This window comes from Hyla sarda, chromosome 7 (assembly GCF_029499605.1).
Source record: "Hyla sarda isolate aHylSar1 chromosome 7, aHylSar1.hap1, whole genome shotgun sequence".
Lineage (NCBI taxonomy): Eukaryota > Metazoa > Chordata > Amphibia > Anura > Hylidae > Hyla > Hyla sarda.
Genome location: NC_079195.1, coordinates 196,689,966 through 196,708,648, shown reverse-complemented (window position 1 = coordinate 196,708,648; position 18,683 = coordinate 196,689,966). Strand labels below are relative to the sequence as shown.

Genomic DNA, 18,683 nt, shown 5'->3' with positions numbered 1-18,683 from the left:
TCCAGAGCAGCATATGTTTGATATGGGGATTTTCTCCTGCTCTGGACAGTCCCTAAAACGAACAGCAGAGTTCAACAGAGAGCACTGTGGTCGTGACATCAGAGAAATCCAAAAAGATAAACATTTCCTCTGTAGTATACAGCCCCTAAAAAGTACAGGAAGGATTAAGATTTTTTAATAGAAGTAATTTACAAATCTGTTAAACTTTCTGGCACCAGTTGATAAAAAAAAAAAAAAAATAGTTTTTCACGGTAGTACCCCTTTAATCCCACAGTGGGTAAGCTTTCGGGGTCGGAGAAGACTGGATATAAGGCCAAGGAGCTTTCAGGTGTTCAGAATGGAGGTAGATTTTTCATCCGGCGCCGAGTTTCATGGTATTCAGCCTCTTTAACAATGATGTAATCCTGCCAGAACTGGTTTACCATAGAGACACACCTAAAACTATTATAAAGTGCAAATCCCTCAAACGGTTTCTCTTCACGTAGCACATGACGAGCGCGTGACTCTCCGAGCAGTCATTACATGTGACCGCCATTATACACAGGAAGATCCCAGCGTGTAACCAAGAACCATTTCTCTCCGTCCAGTGTCCTGATGGTCTCCATTGGCCCCGGCTCCATTACTTGGATGTGACCTGTATGTGATAGGACCGCAGATCCTCAGCCGATACATAGTCCGGGGCGTTACTCATAAGGTCGTGACCCCGGAACGATTTAGGGAAGGCGATGACATCACGTATACTCAGCGCTCCGACAATGATGGAAAGGAGACGATCTAATCCTAAACAGAAGGAAGATATAGACTGGGATTAGTGCTGGATGGACTAATGGAAAATGTCAACTAAATAAAACAAACAATCTAAGGAGAAAAACATAGGAAAGACCATGTATGATTGAAATAACAGTAAAGACAAATGGAGTGAAGTAGTAATTGTTTTATGTGTTCCGGGAAGTCATGTTTTTATTAGCAGGTGCTTAATAGAAAAAAAAATTGTATTTAAAGGGGTACTCTGGAGGAAATAAAATGTTTTCTAATCAACTCATGGCAGAAAGTTACAGATTTGTAAATTACTTCCATTAAAAATCTTAATCCTTCCACTACTTATCAGCTGCGGTATACTACAGAGGAAGTTGTGTAGTTCTTTCCAGTCTGACCACAGTGCTCTCTGCTGACACCTCAGTCTGTGTAAGGAACTGTCCAGAGCAAGACAGGTCCACCACGGACAGAGGTGGCAGCAGAGAGCAAATCGATGGCACTGAGCTGCAATACCACACACAACCTGAAGAAAGTTGTGGTGCTGTTTAAAAAAAAAAAAAAAAAAAACACACAAACAAGCTCTGTTTTTCTAATCCTGGATAATCTCTTTTAAAGTGAATCGGTCATGAGTGTCACCTGCACTAACTAGTTGGTACAGGCTTATGACAAGACGATCCATTCCTGCGTTTGCCCTTTTATACAGATCAGCAGCTTGGTGCACTGGTGGTTCTCACAAGACTCCACGAGCATGCTCCTGGTTCCTCTGGTGGGTGCCGATTCCTCTCTCTGCCCGGCTAAGGCTGGGTTCACACCATGTTTTTGCAATACAGTTACAATATCAGGTTTTTGCTAAAAAAAAAAAAAACCAGATTCCTCAAAACCTGACTAAACTGTATCAAAACGTGTGTACAAATTATAATCCGCATACGGTTTGGAAAATGATGTCCGATTGCGTCTGTTTTTTTAAGAAAAAAAAGTATGTTTTTAACTTTGCATTCTATTATGAATAAAGTTTCACTTGTTTGATTGAAATTCCAAGTAAAAAACTGTGCAAAGTAAAAAACCGTATGGTGAAAACCGGATGGAACAGTACGCACAAACGGTTCTGTACGGTTCCCATTGACTCCCATGTTAAAAAAAAAAAAGTACGGTTTTCAGTACGGTTCCCTACGGTTTTCAAATTGAGAAGTTATACGGGAACTGTATTGCAAAAACGTGGTGTGAACCCAGCCTAATAAATGTTCATCAGCCTCCCACTGACTCCTTACACAAAGTCCAAGATGGCCGTGGATGTGAAGCAGCGGCACATGCGTAGATGTAGGCAAAACAGAGCAAGCAGGCAGAGGGAGGGGTAACACTCTCCTTTGGATAGGGGATAAGATGTTTTCCGGTAGAGTACCCCTTTAAGGAATGGATTTCTTTTTTTGGATGGTACCTGCCTAAGCACAGTAAGCTCATTTATGGTACACTTACCCAATGGCTGTTGCTTAACCCCTTAAGGACACAGCTCATTTTCACCTTAAGGACGCAGGCCTTTTTTGCACATCTGACCACTGTCACTTTAAGCATTAATAACTCTGGGATGCTTTTACTTTTCATTCTGATTCAAAGATTGTTTTTTCGTGACATATTCTGTTTTATGTTAGTGGTAAAATTTCGCCGATACTTGCATCATTTCTCGGTGAAAAATTCCAAAATTTGATGAAAAATTTGAAAATTTTGAATTTTTTTTAACTTTGAAACTCTCTGATTATAAGGAAAATGGATATTCCAAATAAATTATATATTGATTCACATATACAATATGTCTACTTTATATTTGCATCATAAAGTTGACGAGTTTTTACTTTTGGAAGACACCAGAGGGCTTCAAAGTATAGCAACAATTTTCCAATTTTTCACAAAATTTTCAAAATCAGAATTTTTCATGGACCAGTTCAGGTTTGAAGTGGATTTGAAGGGTCTTCATATTAGAAATACCCCATAATTTACCCCATTATAAAAACTGCACCCCTCAAAGTATTCAAAATGACATTCAGTCAGCGTTTTAACCCTATAGGTGTCTCACAGGAATAGCAGCAAAGTGAAGGAGAAAATTCAAAATCTTCATTTTTTTCCACTCGCATGTTCTTGTAGACCCAATTTTTGAATTTTTACAAGGGGTAAAAGGAGAAAAATCTTCCTAAAATTTGTTGGCTGTCCGGGCATGCTGGGAGTGGTAGTTTTGCAACATCTGGAGGTCCGCAGCTTGGAGACCACTGCTCTAGAGGTTAAAACACAATGTTTATGACCCTGTACGGTGAATGGCGTAAATGTACAAGAATAAAAGTAATAAGAAAAAAAAAAAAAGTCATATGCATCAGTGGTACTGATAAAAATGAGATCACAGCGCAAAAAAATGAGCTCTTATACAGGCCCATATAGTGTAAAAAATAAAAAGGATACGGCAAAAACAGATTGACGTTAGCTCCATATTACAGACTGTAATATAAAAGGTAATATGGACGCAAAATACACTTATTACAGAGACCTATAGGGGAGGTGTCCACGTAATCTGGACCACTTTCAAAAGGAAAATGAAATGTAGGCACTTACCTAAAGCGATCCCACCATGAGGGGGCGCTCCAGACTCCAAGGCCTGTAGAAGGTGTGATAGGAGGCTCACATCTTCCTACAGAAACACAGATTATTCCACAAAATCAGGATTCTATATAAAACACTATATGCACCATTTTAAAGGGGTTATCCAGGAAAAAAATGTTTTTAGCTCAACTGGCTCCAGAAAGGTAAACAGATTTGTAAATTAGTTCTATTAAAAAATCTTAATCCTTTCAGTACTTATGAGCTGCTGAAGTTGAGTTGTTCTTTTCGCTCTAAGTGCTCTCTGATGACACGTGTCTCGGGAACTGTCCAGAGTAGAAGCAAATCCCCATAGCAAACCTCTTCTACTCTGTGAAGTTCCCGAGACGAGCAGAGATGTCAGCAGAGAGCACTTTATCCAGACAGAAAAGAACAACTCAACTTCAGCAGCTGATAATTATTGGAAGGATTAAGATTTTTTAATAGAAGTAATTTACAAATCTGTTTAACTTTCTGGAGCCAGTTGATATTGATAGATATATTATATATATATATATATATATATATATATATATATATATATATATATATATATATATAAATAAAAAAAAAAGTTTTTTCTGGAATACCCCTTTAATAAAATAATATTTTCTTACATTTACAGCGTATAAAGATGATTACCGCCTTCTCTGAGCTTTACCAGGAACATGCGAACTAAACCACATACTAAATATTTTATAGCCATAATTATACCGTAATGGATGGGGATATGCTGCATATTGTAATGGGCCATGCACATTGGACATGAGAGAAGACAACCTCTAACCTTTAGGATATCTTGGAGAACCAGACGCTGAAGTTCTGAATTGTGAATCCGAATTGAGCCGCCACCAACTTCATTCCCATTTAGGACCAGGTCATAGTGCTGGCCACGAACCTAAAGCACAACATGTGTCAACCGGAAAGCAAAGGATAGATCAGGGGATTCCAACTATTGTGCTTCCAGCTGTTGCATAACTACAACTCCCAGCATGCCCGGACAGCCGAAGGCTGTCCGGGCATGCTGGGAGTTGGAGTTTTGCAACAGCTGGAAGTCCACTAATTGGGAAACACTGGAATAGATAATAAAAAATGCAATGGCTTCTTACACTAAGATTCAAATATACATATATATCTATCCATATACAAACACATACATATCTATCTATCTATCTATCTATCCACATACCTAACTATACATATCTGTACACAGACCTATCTACACATACATATCTATCTACATATACAGGGATCCCTCAACTTACAATGGCCTCAACATACAATAGTTTCAACATACAATGGTCTTTTCTGGACCATTGTAACTTGAAACCAGACTCAACATACAATGTACAGACAGTGCAGATCTGGGAAATGTGTCAATGGCAGGAAGAACTGACCAATCAGAATGGGCATTCACTGGTAAAAACCCCTGTATTACTGAAGTGTATGCACTGACTGGTGTCTGGTAGCGCCCCCTACAGTACAGGAAGGTATTACATGTTCTGTACACTTTACCTGTACCAGGGTTATCTGCTCCTTTGGACACCAGGTGAGGGCGACTCCATTACTTTTTTAGGACACTGTGTACTGTACAGGACCCTGAAGAAGCTCCTGTCCTCTACATAGACAGTGATTACAGCCCCCAGCAGATCTTTATTACTTTTATATGTAAGGATTTGCTTCATCTGTATTAGTTATCTACTTTTTTTTTCTTTAATCCTCACTTTTTCCTATTTTTGGATGACATTTTGGAGTCTTCAGAACCAATTACCAGGTTTCCATAGAGTTCCTGTCTCAACATACAATGGTCCCAACATACAATGGTCGTCCTGGAACCAATTAATATTGTAACTTGAGGGACCTCTGTATATAGCTATTTACATACCTATCTATCCACATTATATACATACATACACACATATATATATATATATATATATATATATATATATATATATATATCTCATGTATATGTATCTATGTGTATGTATATGTATATATATATATACACACACATACCTATGTACACCACATACATATCTATATCTATCTACATATACATACTTATCTATCTATACACATATTTTATATATATATTATTTTTATTTATTTTTTACACACCCACCCACATGTCATGTATGTATAATACACACACACATCTATATCTCTTATCATCCGTACTGGACCAGAACTGTTCGGCTTCTCCCAGTCTCCTGGTGGGGGGGTCACAGTCTGCACTTACCTTAGCAGGGTCTGTGTACAGAAGCTCCGTGTCTTCCGGATGGGGAGCGGTGAATGGATGGTGGGCGGATTCCAGCTCCTCCGGATTCTCTTCTTTAGGAAGAAAGAGGGGAAAGTCCACCACCCACAAGAAGTGGAAAGCGTTGGGGTCACGGAGGGGCACCCCACTTTCTTCTAGCCGAGAGGCGATTTCAAGGCGTAGCTTGCCTAACGCACTGCACTATGGGAGACAAATCATAGAAATGACCTATACAGTCTGTTGCCTTTTCTGTGTTATTCTGAACCTTCCTGGGCGACTATTCACAAGACAGAATGCACAAAAGTCATAGCACGGGGTGATCCATGAGCACAAGACTATAGCAGCAAACACTACAGAGGGGATTTACTGGGATTTAAGAGATTTCCACCAGTTTTATGTAGTAGAAACGTTACAAATTATGGTGCACGATATGGGGAAACTGTGCGATTATGGGCCTAAACATTGCGATTTCTATATGCGATATAATAAACAAATGGGGAAAGTCCCCCCATTTCACATCTCCCCATGTTATTCCCCCCCCCCCCCATCACATTCTCTCCTTCCACCCCCATCACATTCTTCCCCCACCCCCATGGTCACATCTCATCCCCCCCCCCCCGTCACATTTTCCCCATTTAATTCCCCCCCCCCCTCGTCACATTCTCCCTCCCCCCGTCACATTCTCTCCTCCCACCCCTGTCACATTCCCGCCCCCCCCAGTCATATTCTTCCCCCTCCCCCCCATGGTCACATCTCATCCCCCCCAGTCACATTCTCTCTCACAATCACCGGCTTGACATGTGACACGGCTGCAGTCAGTGATTGGCTGAAAAGTGAAAGGTCCGGAAAAGAGAGGAGACACCAGACCGCACGGAGGGGAACGACATCTGCAGGTACCGGGAGTAGGTGAGCAGAAGGTTTTTTTTATGTTTCTCCTTGCGCCTCTTACTTAGCACAGTGTTTCTCTACCAGGGTGCCTCCAGCTGTTGTGAAACTACAACTCCCAGGCTGTCCCGGGAATGCTGGGAGTTGTAGTTTTGCAACAGCTGGAGGTACACAGTTTGGAGCCCATGGGTTTAGGTTATACTATAGATATTGTTTTCCAACCAGGGTGCCTTCAGCTGTTGCAAAACTACAACTCCCAGCATGCCCGGACAGCCGAAGGCTGTCCGGGCCATGCTGGGAGTTGTAGTTTTGCAACACCTGGAGGCACCCTGGTTGGGAAATACTAATCTAGCACATATGCACTTTAAATCTCCCCCTATGTTCATCATGAAGTTACAAGTCCTAGCAGTAGAGGAGGGGGCACTCACAGCGGCGTCACGTGACCCCGCCGCCAGCAGCACTAGATCTTCAGCCTTCGCTCCTGTGGCTCCTGTAAGAGCTTTTTGCAGTTCTTCACTGAGATTCTTCCCAAGAGGAGATTTCCAGGAACCATCTGATCTAACTACAACCGCCATGACATCCTGTAATATATAAAACATATATAAAAAAAATATATAAAACAAAGGACATCTGTAGTGTAAAATACTTCCTTTGGAAAGGGGATAAGTTATAGATTGCAGGGGATCCCGGCGCTGTACGGGGTCCCGGCATTCTGCTGGCAGGGGGTGTTTCCGTCACTGCATGACACGGTGGCTGAAACACCCCCCCTTGTATCTCTATGGCATACTGGGGGGGGGGGGGGGGGTGTCAGCCGCGTCATGCAGGGACAAAAGGTTCCCTTCCGGCAGAATGCCGCTTTCACACTACAGGTATCATCCTGCTTTTTTACTGCCGTTATTTTACAATAATGGATGGAAAAAAAAAAACAGATGCAATAACTGGTAATAATGTTATTTTTAATGTTTTTTTTCTTTAAAAACCTGATGTTGTTCATCTGCTATCATCCGTTATTACCAGTTACATCCATTTTTTTTTTTTAAAGCTGTACGGAGCATGCTCAGTACAAAAAAACATGTTAAAAAACCTGACAATAACTGATGATAAAACGGATGTTTTTTTTTTTTTTGAACATCCGGTTCCCATTGACTTCAATGTTAAATTTCAATGTCCGGTTTTTCACCATTATTTTTTTTGCCGGACCAAAAATTACCGTATTGCATGCACCATCTTTTGTGCCGGCAAAAATAACTGGACATTAGTAAAAATGGACATAACTGATGCAAAAGGATGTTCAAAAAATCCCATTGACATGAATGGGATTTTTTGATGGCCGTTTTTGGGACTTTTTTGCCGGGAGTAATAACGGAGATTTTTACAGGATGATACCTGTAGTGTGAAAGGGGCCTAAGCCTCCAACCAAAAATATAACTAAAAAACTGCAAATAACTGGATGTAATTGGTCTTTATTACAGATGAGCGAACTTACAGTAAATTCGATTCGTCACGAACTTCTCGGCTCAGCAGTTGATGAATTTTCCTGCATAAATTAGTTCAGCTTTCAGGTGCTCCGGTGGGCTGTAAAAGGTGGATACAGTCCTAGGAGACTCTTTCCTAGGAATGTATCCACCTTTTCCTGCCCACCGGAGCACCTGAAGGCTGAACTAATTTATGCAGGATAAGTCATCAACTGCCGAGCCGAGAAGTTCGTGGCGAATCGAATTTACTGTAAGTTCGCTCATCTCTAGTCTTGATAAGTCCATCATGGTCTTAAGTTTATAAGAAGGTAAAGATGAGTTTTATCAGCACACGCCCCCCTCATACATCATATGTGCTCACTATACCTGTTCATGCTGCTCCCTGATCATCCGCAAGATGGAATCCAATGCTTTTCCCTTCAGATAAATCTTTAACAACAAGACACAGAGAGAAAACTTACAATTTGCGGACAATGCCCAATGTGTTTATCCAATATGCTCCAATAATAACCCTTCCTGTTCACAGGTTATCACTAGAAAAGAGATATATACCGTATTTATCGGCGTATAACACGCACTTTTTAGGCTCAAATTTTTAGCCTAAAGTCCATGTGCATGTTATACGCCGATACACCCCCAGTAAAGGCAGGGGAAGAGAGGCCGTCGCTGCCCGCTTCTCTCCCCCTGCCTTTCCTGGGGTCTAGAGCGCTGCTGTCGGCCCTTCTCACCCCCTGGCTATCGGCGCCGCTGCCCGTTCTGTCCCCCTGACTATCGGTGCCGTCGCCGATAGCCAGGGGGAGAGAAGCGGCGCCGACAGCCAGGGGGAGAGAAGGGGCAGCGGCACCCATTGCCGGCGCCGCTGCCCCCCCCCATCCCCGGTGGCATAATTACCTGAGTCGGGTCCGCGCTGCTGCAGGCCTCCGGCGTGCGTCCCCGGCGTCGTTGCTATGCGCTGAACGGCGCGGCGCATGACGTCAGAGCGCCGCGCCGTGCATAGCAACGACGCAGGGGACGCACGCCGGAGGCCTACAGCAGCGCGGACCCGACTCAGGTAATTATGCCACCGGGGATGGGGGGGGAGGCAACGGGGCAGCGGCGCCGGCAATGGGTGCCGCTGCCCCTTCTCTCCCCCTGGCTATCGGCGCTGGCACCGATAGTCAGGGGGACAGAACGGGCAGCGGCGCCGATAACCAGGGGGTGAGAAGGGCCGACAGCAGCGCTCTAGACCCCAGGAAAGGCAGGGGGAGAGAAGCGGGCAGCGACGGCCTCTCTCCCCATGCCTTTCCTGGGGGTGTATCGGGGTATACGCGCACACACACGCACCCTCATTTTACCATGGATATTTGGGTAAAAAACTTTTTTTACCCAAATATCCTTGGTAAAATGAGGGTGCGTGTTATAGGCCGGTGCGTGGTATACCCCGATAAATACGGGATAGAGATAGATAGATTAGATAGATTAGATTAGATAGATAGATACACACACACACACACTGTATTTTTCGCCGTATAAGACGAAAAGTTGGTGCGTCTTATACGGCAAATACCGCGGCGGTCCCTGCGGCAATCAACGGCCGGGACCAGCGGCTAATACAGGACATCACCGATCGCAGTGATACCCTGTATTAACCCTTCAGACGCGGCGATCAAAGCTGACCGCCACGTCTGAGGCGAAAGTGACACTAACCTGGCTGCTCAGTCCTGCTTACAGGACACCGGGAGGGACCTTACCTGCCTCCTCGGTGTCTGCTCCGTGCCGGGATCCCCTCCATCGTCGGCGAGTTGTAGTTTTGCAACATCTGGAGGTCCGCAGGTTGAAGATCCCTATCCTATAATTTACATTGTATTTGATGCAGAATCTTTTTTTTCTAGATTTTCACCATTTAAAATTGGGTGGGTCTTATGTGCCGGAGCGTCTTATATGGTGAAAAATACGGTATATATATATATGCTGCCATTGTCCCTATGACTGCAGGGTAAGTAGTCGCGAGGGCAGGGAGGTCTTTGCAGTTACTCTCTGCCACGCCAGCCTTGATTGACACATCTGCTCCTATACACACATAGGGAGAGATACGTCACTCAGGGCCGGCAGGGCAGTGAGCAGCTGCGGGGGCTACCCTCCTCCTGTGACAACTTTCTCATACTATGATTTCTATGAAATACCCGAGTGTTTCAAAGTAAATTATAGCGTGTAAGGATCGCGCTCCCTGTCTTTCCTTCATGCTGCCAGTCTGTTGAGCAGCAGCACGAAACCACCGACTGGTTCCCTTTAAGGCCACTGACTGGTTCCCTTTAAGGCCACTGACTGGTTCCCTTTAAGGCCACTGACTGGTTCCCTTTAAGGCCACTGACTGGTTCCCTTTAAGGCCATGTTCACCCGACGGACATTCAGCATATAGCCATGACCCTCTGAAATGCGCCGTCACCATAGACAGCAATGCATTTCCGAGCAGATTCCGGAATCAGAATTTCCGCAGCAGAAACATGTGCACGGTGCAGCAGAATCCTACTTAAAAAAATGTGAAACTGCTGCAACAGAATTTCCAAGCAGAATCTTTTCACCGGTTTCCACTCAAAAATTCTAGCGTGAAAACATGGCCTTAAAGGGGTATTCCAGGAAAAAAACTTTTTTCTTTTTAGATCAACTGGCTCCAGAAAGTTAAATAGATTTGTAAATTACTTCTATTAAAAAATCTTAATCCTTCCAATAGTCATCAGCTGCTGAAATTGAGTTGTTCTTTTCTGTCTGACAACAGTGCTCTCTGCTGACACCTCTGTCTCAGGAACTGTCCGGAGCATAAGAGGTTTGCTATGAGGATTCGCTCCTACTCTGGACAGCTCCCGAAACAGGTGTCATCAGAGAGCACTTAGACAGAAAAGAACAACTCAACTTCAGCAGCTGCAAAGTACTGGAAGGATTAAGATTTTTTTAATAGAAGTAATTTACAAATCTGTTTCACTTTCTGGTGCCAGTTGATATATATATATATATATATATATAAAAATAAAAAGAAGTTTTTTCCTGGAATTCCCCTTTAACTCTAAATTTGCAGGTTGGTCAAGTAAGTCAATGAAAGAAATTCACCAGTGACCACTTTATTCCCATAATTTCAGCTCAGAAGATACAGGGATTGCTAAAGCTGCACCACAGTGTGAAGTCTATACCCAACAGAGACAGAGCTATGAACTTTTATAAGGGACCATAAATGTATAAGCAATGATCACAGAGGACCTGCTGTGCAGCACTTATCCCCTGTCCACAGGAGTATCTTATCGGTGGGGCTCAGGTTATTGCAAGGGTGTCCAACCTGCAGTCCTCCAGCTGTTGCAAAACTACAACTCCCAGCACACCAAAGGCTGTCCAGGCATACTGGGAGTTTTAGTTTTGCAACAGCTAGAAAGCTGCAGGTTGGACACCACAGGACTGTTGGGACGCTTACCAATTAAGCAAATGGGGGATCCCAAGTCCATTGTTTAAATGAAGTGACAGTCAGACACGCATGTTGATACTCCATTTAACTCTGTGGGACTAATGTCTGTATTGTATTTATAAAGGATATGCTCGGACTGACCGTAGAAACTCTCAGCAACAATGCCTAAAGAAGAGCACTGTAGGACAGGGTGGAAACCACCAGGGGTGCTGTAGAGCAGGCTAATTTAAAGGGGTATTCTAGGAAAAAAACTTTTTTCTTTAACTTTCTGGAGACAGTTGCTATAAACAGATTTGTAAATCACTTCAATTAAAAAAAAAAACAATAATCCTTCCAGTACTTATCAGCTGCCGAAGTTGAGTTGTTCTTTTAAGTCTGGCAATAGTGCTCTCTGCTGACATCTCTGCTTGTCTCGGGAACTGCACAGAGTAGAAGTGGTTTGCTATGGGGATTTGCTTCTACTCTGGACAGTTCCCGAGACAGGTGTCATCAGAGAGCACTTAGACAGAAAAGAACAACTCAACTTCAGCAGCTCATAAGTACTGAAAGGATGGGGGGAAAAATTCATAGAAGTAATTTACAAATTTGTTTAACTTTGTGGAGCCAGTTGATCTAGAAAAAAAAAAAAAAAAGTTTTTTCCTGGATAACCCCTTTAACTTTTTTCCTGAATCTTAATAGTAAAAATGAGGTCAGTCAAGCTGCCGAACAACAAGGAAAAGGATATTTAAAAAATAGATAAATAAATAAAATAGAAAATAAAAAAAATACACATTTTAATGGACACAAATTTTGGTTTGTTTTCTCATGGTCTTACTCACCGCTCCCCCTGGGACTGTTATGGCTTTTACACATCCACTGGATTTACTGAGAGCGTCTTGCACAAATCCCACAGACATGTTTCTCATCTGCGCCGTCACATCAGTGATCTGAGAGAGTAAAGAAGAGTCCATGGACTAGGATATAGCGAACAGTCCCTATGTGACCAGAGATACCTGTTTCCCAACCAGGGTGCCTCCAGTGGTTGCAAAACTACAACTCCCAGCATGCCCGGACAGCCTTTGGCTGTCCGGGCATGCTGGGAGTTGTAGTTTTGCAACAGCTGAAGGCCCCGGGTTGGGAAATATTGGTCTAAGCATTGAGCAGGTGATTCCCCTGCTGCATGACTATAGTGTCTTACACAGGTGCTATCTGTAGTGAAGTGTATATTTAAAATAATTTTAGCAAGTACAATGATGGGTACCAGATGTACGCAGCAATTTTCCTACAGACCAGGTGATAGACACCCTATGATAAGCGCACCATACCTTCATCTGAAAGCGAGTGTCAGGCTTATCTACTCCATAGCTGTTCATGGCTTCGGCGTAAGTCATGACTGGGAATGGATCAGGGAGCGTTCCTTTCTCTTCAGGCCAAGAATATCGCAATAAACCTTCTATCAGCTTCTGGATCCCCGGCTGCTCCACAAAGGACATTTCAATATCAACCTAGGAATGAAAAGTACCACAAGAGGTAGGCGCTAAAAAGTTCTCCAACTACTATAAAAGAAAACTTTTACAAAAGTGACAAAACATTTTGAGGAATTACAGAAAGACACTTTAAACCCTTAAGGATGCAGCCCATTTGGGCCATAAGGACGCAGACAATTTTATTTTTACGTTTTCGTTTTTTTTCCTCCTCTCCTTTAAAAAAATCGTAACTCTTTTATATTTTCATCCACAGACTAGTATGAGTTCTTGTTTTTTGCGTGACCAGTTGTCCGGTGTAATGCCTTCACTCACTTTACCATAAAATGTATGGCGCAACCCAAAAAATACTATTTATGTGGGGAAATTAAAAAGAAAACCGCAATTTAGCAAATTTTGGAAGGTTTCGTTTTCACGCCGTACAACTTACGGTAATAATGACGTGCTCTTTATTCTTTGGGTCAATACGATTAAAATGATACCATGACTATATACTTTTCTATTATTGTTGTGCTTAAAAAAAACAAAAAAAAACGCAAACTGTTTAACCAAATTAGTACGTTTAAAATCCCCCTATTTTGAAGACCTATAACTTTTTCATTTTTCCGTATAAGCGGTGGTATGAGGGCTAATTTTTTGCGCCGTGATCTGTACTTTTTATTGATACCATATTTGCTTATATAAAACTTTTAATACCTTTTTTATAAAAATTTTTTTAAATAAAATGTTATATAAAAGCAGCTATTTTGGACTTTTTCTTTTTTTTCACGTTCACCGTACAGTATCATTTACATTTTATTTTAATAGTTCGGATATTTACGCACGCGGCAATACCAAACATGTATATAAAATATATATATATCTATTTTAAAAAAAAATTTTTTTTTTTTTTTACACTTTTTGGAGTGAAAAGGGAAAATGGGACAATTTATGTTTTTATTGGGGGAGGGGATTTTTCTAATTTTTTTTACTTTTATTTTTACACTTTAATAGTCCCCATAGGGATTGCTAATACTGTTCAGTACTATGCATAGGATATAGCACTGATCAGTATTATCGGTCATCTTCTGCTCTGGTCTGCTCGATCGCAGACCAGAGCATTAGACCCGTGGAGGGCAGCGGTGGCAGGTGAGGGGAGCTCCGTCTGCCGAACTGGATGATTGGATCGACGCGGCAGCGCTGTAGGCGATCTGATCATCCATTTTAGTGTCCGCAATGCTTCAGATGGCGTGATCTGTATTGCGATCAGCAGCCGGGACCTGCCGCGCATGATCCGGGCATCGCTCCGATGCCCGCGGTTATGTATAGGACATAAATGTATGTCCTGGAGTGTTAAGTACAAGCTCACCAGGACGTACATTTACGTCCTGCGTCGTTAAAGGGGTACTCCGGTGGAAAACTTTTTTTTTTTTTTAAATCAACTGGTGCCAGAAAGTTATACAGATTTGTAAATTACTTCTATTAAAAAATCTTAACCCTTCCAGTACTTATCAGCTGCTGTATGCTCCAGAGGAAGTTGTGTATTTATTTTCTGTCTGACCACAGTGCTCTCTGCTGCCACCTCTTTCCATGTCAGGAACTGTCCAGAGCAGGAGAGGTTTGCTATGGGGATTTGCTCCTACTCTGGACAATTCCTGACATGGACAGAGGTGTCAGCAGAGAGCACTGTGGTCAGACTGGAAAGAACTACACAACTTCCTCTGGATCATACAGCAGCTGATAAGTACTGGAAGGATTAAGCTTTTTTAATAGAAGTAAATTAAAATCTGTTGAACTTTCTGGCACTAGTTGGTTTAAAAAAAAAAAATTTCCCACCGAAGTACCCCTTTTAAATTACAAGAACCTATGGAGCACACTGATATCATATTATGTTTTACATTATTTCTTCCCATACACATTAAAGCGGTATTCCAGGAAAAAACTTTTTTTTTTTTTATATCAACTGGCTCCAGAAAGTTAAACAGATTTGTAAATTACTTCTATTAAAAAATCTTAATCCTGTCAATAATTATCAGCTGCTGAAGTTGAGTTGTTGTTTTGTGTCTGACAACAGTGCTCTCTGCTGACATCTCTGCTTGTCTCGGGAACTGCACAGAGTAGAAGAGGTTTGCTATGGGGATTTGCTTCTAAACTGGGTGGTTCCCGAGAAACGTATCATCAGAGAGCACTTAGACAGAAAAGAACAACTCAACTTCAGAAGCTCATAAGTACTGAAAGGATTTAAAAAATGTAATAGAAGTAATTTACAAATCTGTTTAACTTTCTGGAGCCAGTTGATATATAAAAAAAAGGAGATTTTTTACACTTACCGTAAAATCTTTTTCTCGGAAGCTCCATTGGGGGACACAGGAACCGTGGGTATATCTTGCTGCCACTAGGAGGCTGACACTAGGCATACAAAAAAAAGAAGTCGGCCCCTCCTAGCAGGGTATACCCAACCTACTGCCTTAGAGACACTCAGTTTTAGTCCCAAAGCAATAGGAGGAACCGAAAAAAATACAGAGTCCGGAGAGAGCCCAGTCAAAACAAATGAACCAACAGACTGACAGGCGACCGACTCTCAGACCACAACTAAAAACACTGGGTGGGAGCCGTGTTCCCCAATGGAGCTTCCGAGAAAAAGATTTTACGGTAAGTGTAAAAAATCTCCTTTTCTCATTCAGCTCCATTGGGGGACACAGGAACCGTGGGACGCAAGAAAGCAGTCTCCGGGGTGGGAAAAACAATGCAACCCGGAATCAAGCGGATGCAGAGCCAACGCTGCCTGCAAAACCTTACGACCTAAAGAGGCGTCGGCGGATGCAGAAGTGTGCACTTGGTAAAACTTGGTGAATGTGTGCACCGAAGACCAAGTAGCCGCTTTACACACCTGTAGGGCCGAAGCCCTGTTAAAGACCGCCCAAGAGGCCCCCACAGAGCGAGTGGAGTGAGCCGTAACCCGGAAGGGAGGATCCTTCCCCTTGGAACGATATGCTTCAGAAATGGCGGACCAGATCCACCTGGAGATGGTGGCCTTAGAAGCCGGCAAACCTTCACGTCGGCCCTCCGGAAGGACAAACAGCGACTCCGACCGTCGGAAAGAAGAGGTGGCCGAAAGGTAAACTCGTAAGGCCCGGACCATATCCAGATTGTGGAGAGAATGCTCCCTAGGATGAGACGGAGCAGGGCAGAAGGAAGAACGATATCCTCGTTCGGATGAAAGAACGAAACCACCTTTGGTTGAAAAGAAGGAACCGGCCGAAGCACCGCCTTGTCTTGATGAAGAATCATGGTGGGGCTGTATACAAAAATAAAAAAACAGAGCTTCCTATTGGGCAGTATGTTTGTACTAGGTGGAAGAAATAGGTGGATATGAATGATGATCTCACCTTGCAAGGTTGTGTTGGCACACAACAACCTTGTGGATGTCTGGTAGATATGATCCCTTTGGATGTTGTTTGCGGTGCAGCCGTCCGGGTTGCTCGAGATGTGTGGCAGCACACTCGATAAGCTGGTTTGCGGGGTCTGGAAAAAAGGTTCCCGGGATGTTCGGCGCCAACCGTAGATGGAGTAAAGATGTGGTGAGTCTCAGTTATTTAAAAGTGTTCTTTATTGCCGTATCAGACGTGTTTCCAGGTCTTGCACCTCTTTATCAATGATTATGGCATACATACATAAAAGTATTATCACTGGCTTTTTATAGTTTCTAAAATGGGCGCCGGAGAGTACAATTGGATGAGTAAAAAGAGTGTCATAAGGCTGCGCTCTGGTGTGTTGCAGTGGCGCTGTCTGATGACATAGGAGTGTTTCATTCATAAAGTTTAAAAAAAAAAAAAAAAAAAAAAAAAGATCACTTTTGTTAAGCAGTAAAATGTGGCCATACATTAAAAGCAAGGATTGCGAAAATGTTCCATGTTGTATGAGGAGGTATAGTGTTATGCAGTGATGCGAGTATGTCAGATGTGTTACTTCTGTTACGCCAATAAAGAACACTTGATGAAGAATCAGGAAGGGAGGTTGACAAGAGAGAACTGCCAATTCCAATACCCGTCGGATCGAGGTCACAGCTACCAAAAAGGCGACCTTCCAAGAAAGGAAACTAAGAGAAATGTCGAGGATAGGCTCGAACGGAATGGATTGCAAGGCGCTCAGGACCAAATTCAAGTCCCAAGGGGGAGTAGGAGACCTGTAGGGAGGAATCTCATGAGCTACTCCCTGAAGGAAAGTGCGAACCGATGAGTCGGAAGCTAGAGGCCGCTGAAAAAGAATAGACAGCGCCGACACTTGACCCTTGAGAGAACTAAGAGCCAGACACGTTTCAAGACCTGACTGCAGAAACACAAGAAGGTTCGGCAGAGAAAAACGAACCAGAGAAAGAGAGCGGGCCTCACACCACCGAAAATAAGCCCGCCAGGTCCTATGGTAAAGCCTAGCCGAGGACGGTTTACGCACCCTCAGCATAGTGCGAATAACCCCAGATGAGAAACCGCGAGCCTTCAATACCGCGGTTTCAACCGCCACGCCATCAAACGCAGCGGCTGTGAATTGGGGTGGCAAAGAGGACCCTGAGAATGAAGATCGAGGCGATCTGGCAGCCGGAAGGGAACGTCCGCCACGAGCTGAACCACGTCGGCGTACCAAGAGCGGCGGGGCCAATCCGGAGCCACTAGGATGGCCGACACGCCTTCCGCCTTGAGTCTCCTGAGCACTCGGGAAGGAGGGGAAGTGGCGGAAACAGGTACGGGAGAGTGAACCGAGACCAGGGAATGACGAGGGCGTCTGGACTTTGCCACGAAGGTTGGAACCTGCCGGTTTAAGCGGGACGCAAAGAGGTCCACGTCCGGAACCCCCCAACGACGCCAAATGGTCCCGAACACCTCCGGGTGAAGGGACCACTCCCCGGAATCGGGAGAGGAGCGGCTTAGAAAGTCCGCTTCCCAGTTGTCCACCAGCGGGATGTGGATCGCTGATATGGAGGGAACCATGCGCTCCGCCAGATCAAGATCTTGAACACCTCGGTCATGGCTGCGCTGCTGTGAGTGCCCCCTTGGCGGTTTACATACGCCACGGCCGTGGCGTTGTCTGACTGAATGCGAACTGAGCGACCCCGAAGAAGAAACTCCCAGTGACGGAGACAAAGGAAAATTGCCCGGATCTCTAGGACATTGATAGGAAGCCTGGCTTCCTGAGGGGACCATCGGCCCTGGACCGTCTGGTCCAGGAGAACACCCCCCCCCACCCAAGGAGGCTCGCATCCATCGTTTCTCCTCATTGATCAGCCACCCGAAGCTGGTTAGGGTCAGCAGGGTGATGTGGAGACTCTCCTCGTTCTGGATCCGGGACGGGGCCTTGATAAGCAGGTCATCCAGGTAAGGAAGGACAGACAACTCCCGGGACCTGAGAATGGCCATGACAGCCGCCAGGACCTTGGTAAAAACCCTGGGGGCTGTGGCCAGGCCGAAGGGAAGAGCCACAAATTGAAAGTGACCCTGCGGAATGGCAAAACGTAGAAAACGTTGATGAGGAGATACGCATCCCGAATGTCCACTGAAGACAGGAATTCACCCTGATCTATGGATGCAACGATCTACTGTAGCGACTCCATTCAGAAGTGGCGAAGTCGAAGATGTCGATTGAGGAGTTTTAGGTCCAAAATCGGACGGACTGAACCCTCCTTTTTGGGGACAACGAAGAGGTTTGAATAGAAACCCTTGAAACGGTCCTGAGATGGAACGGGCACAATGACACCCTGTTGCCGCAGAGTGCGAATGGCAGAATGAAAACCTGCAGCCAGAGCAGGTGAACAAGGAGGCCA

The 18,683-nt window shown here is 43.9% G+C and overlaps 1 protein-coding gene across 1 annotated transcript in view; it reads right to left on the bottom strand.

Annotated features, from left to right (window-relative positions):
• Positions 1 to 218: 218 nt before the first annotated feature.
• DARS2 (aspartyl-tRNA synthetase 2, mitochondrial) overlaps positions 219 to 18,683 on the bottom strand; it is a gene marked incomplete in the record, with an annotated part of 49,262 nt that continues 30,797 nt past the window's right edge. The window contains 8 exon segments of the mRNA XM_056532026.1: positions 219 to 780; positions 3,352 to 3,427; positions 4,163 to 4,273; positions 5,618 to 5,836; positions 6,949 to 7,101; positions 8,362 to 8,424; positions 12,245 to 12,352; positions 12,731 to 12,910. Coding sequence (XP_056388001.1) covers positions 620 to 780; positions 3,352 to 3,427; positions 4,163 to 4,273; positions 5,618 to 5,836; positions 6,949 to 7,101; positions 8,362 to 8,424; positions 12,245 to 12,352; positions 12,731 to 12,910 — 1,071 coding nt within the window.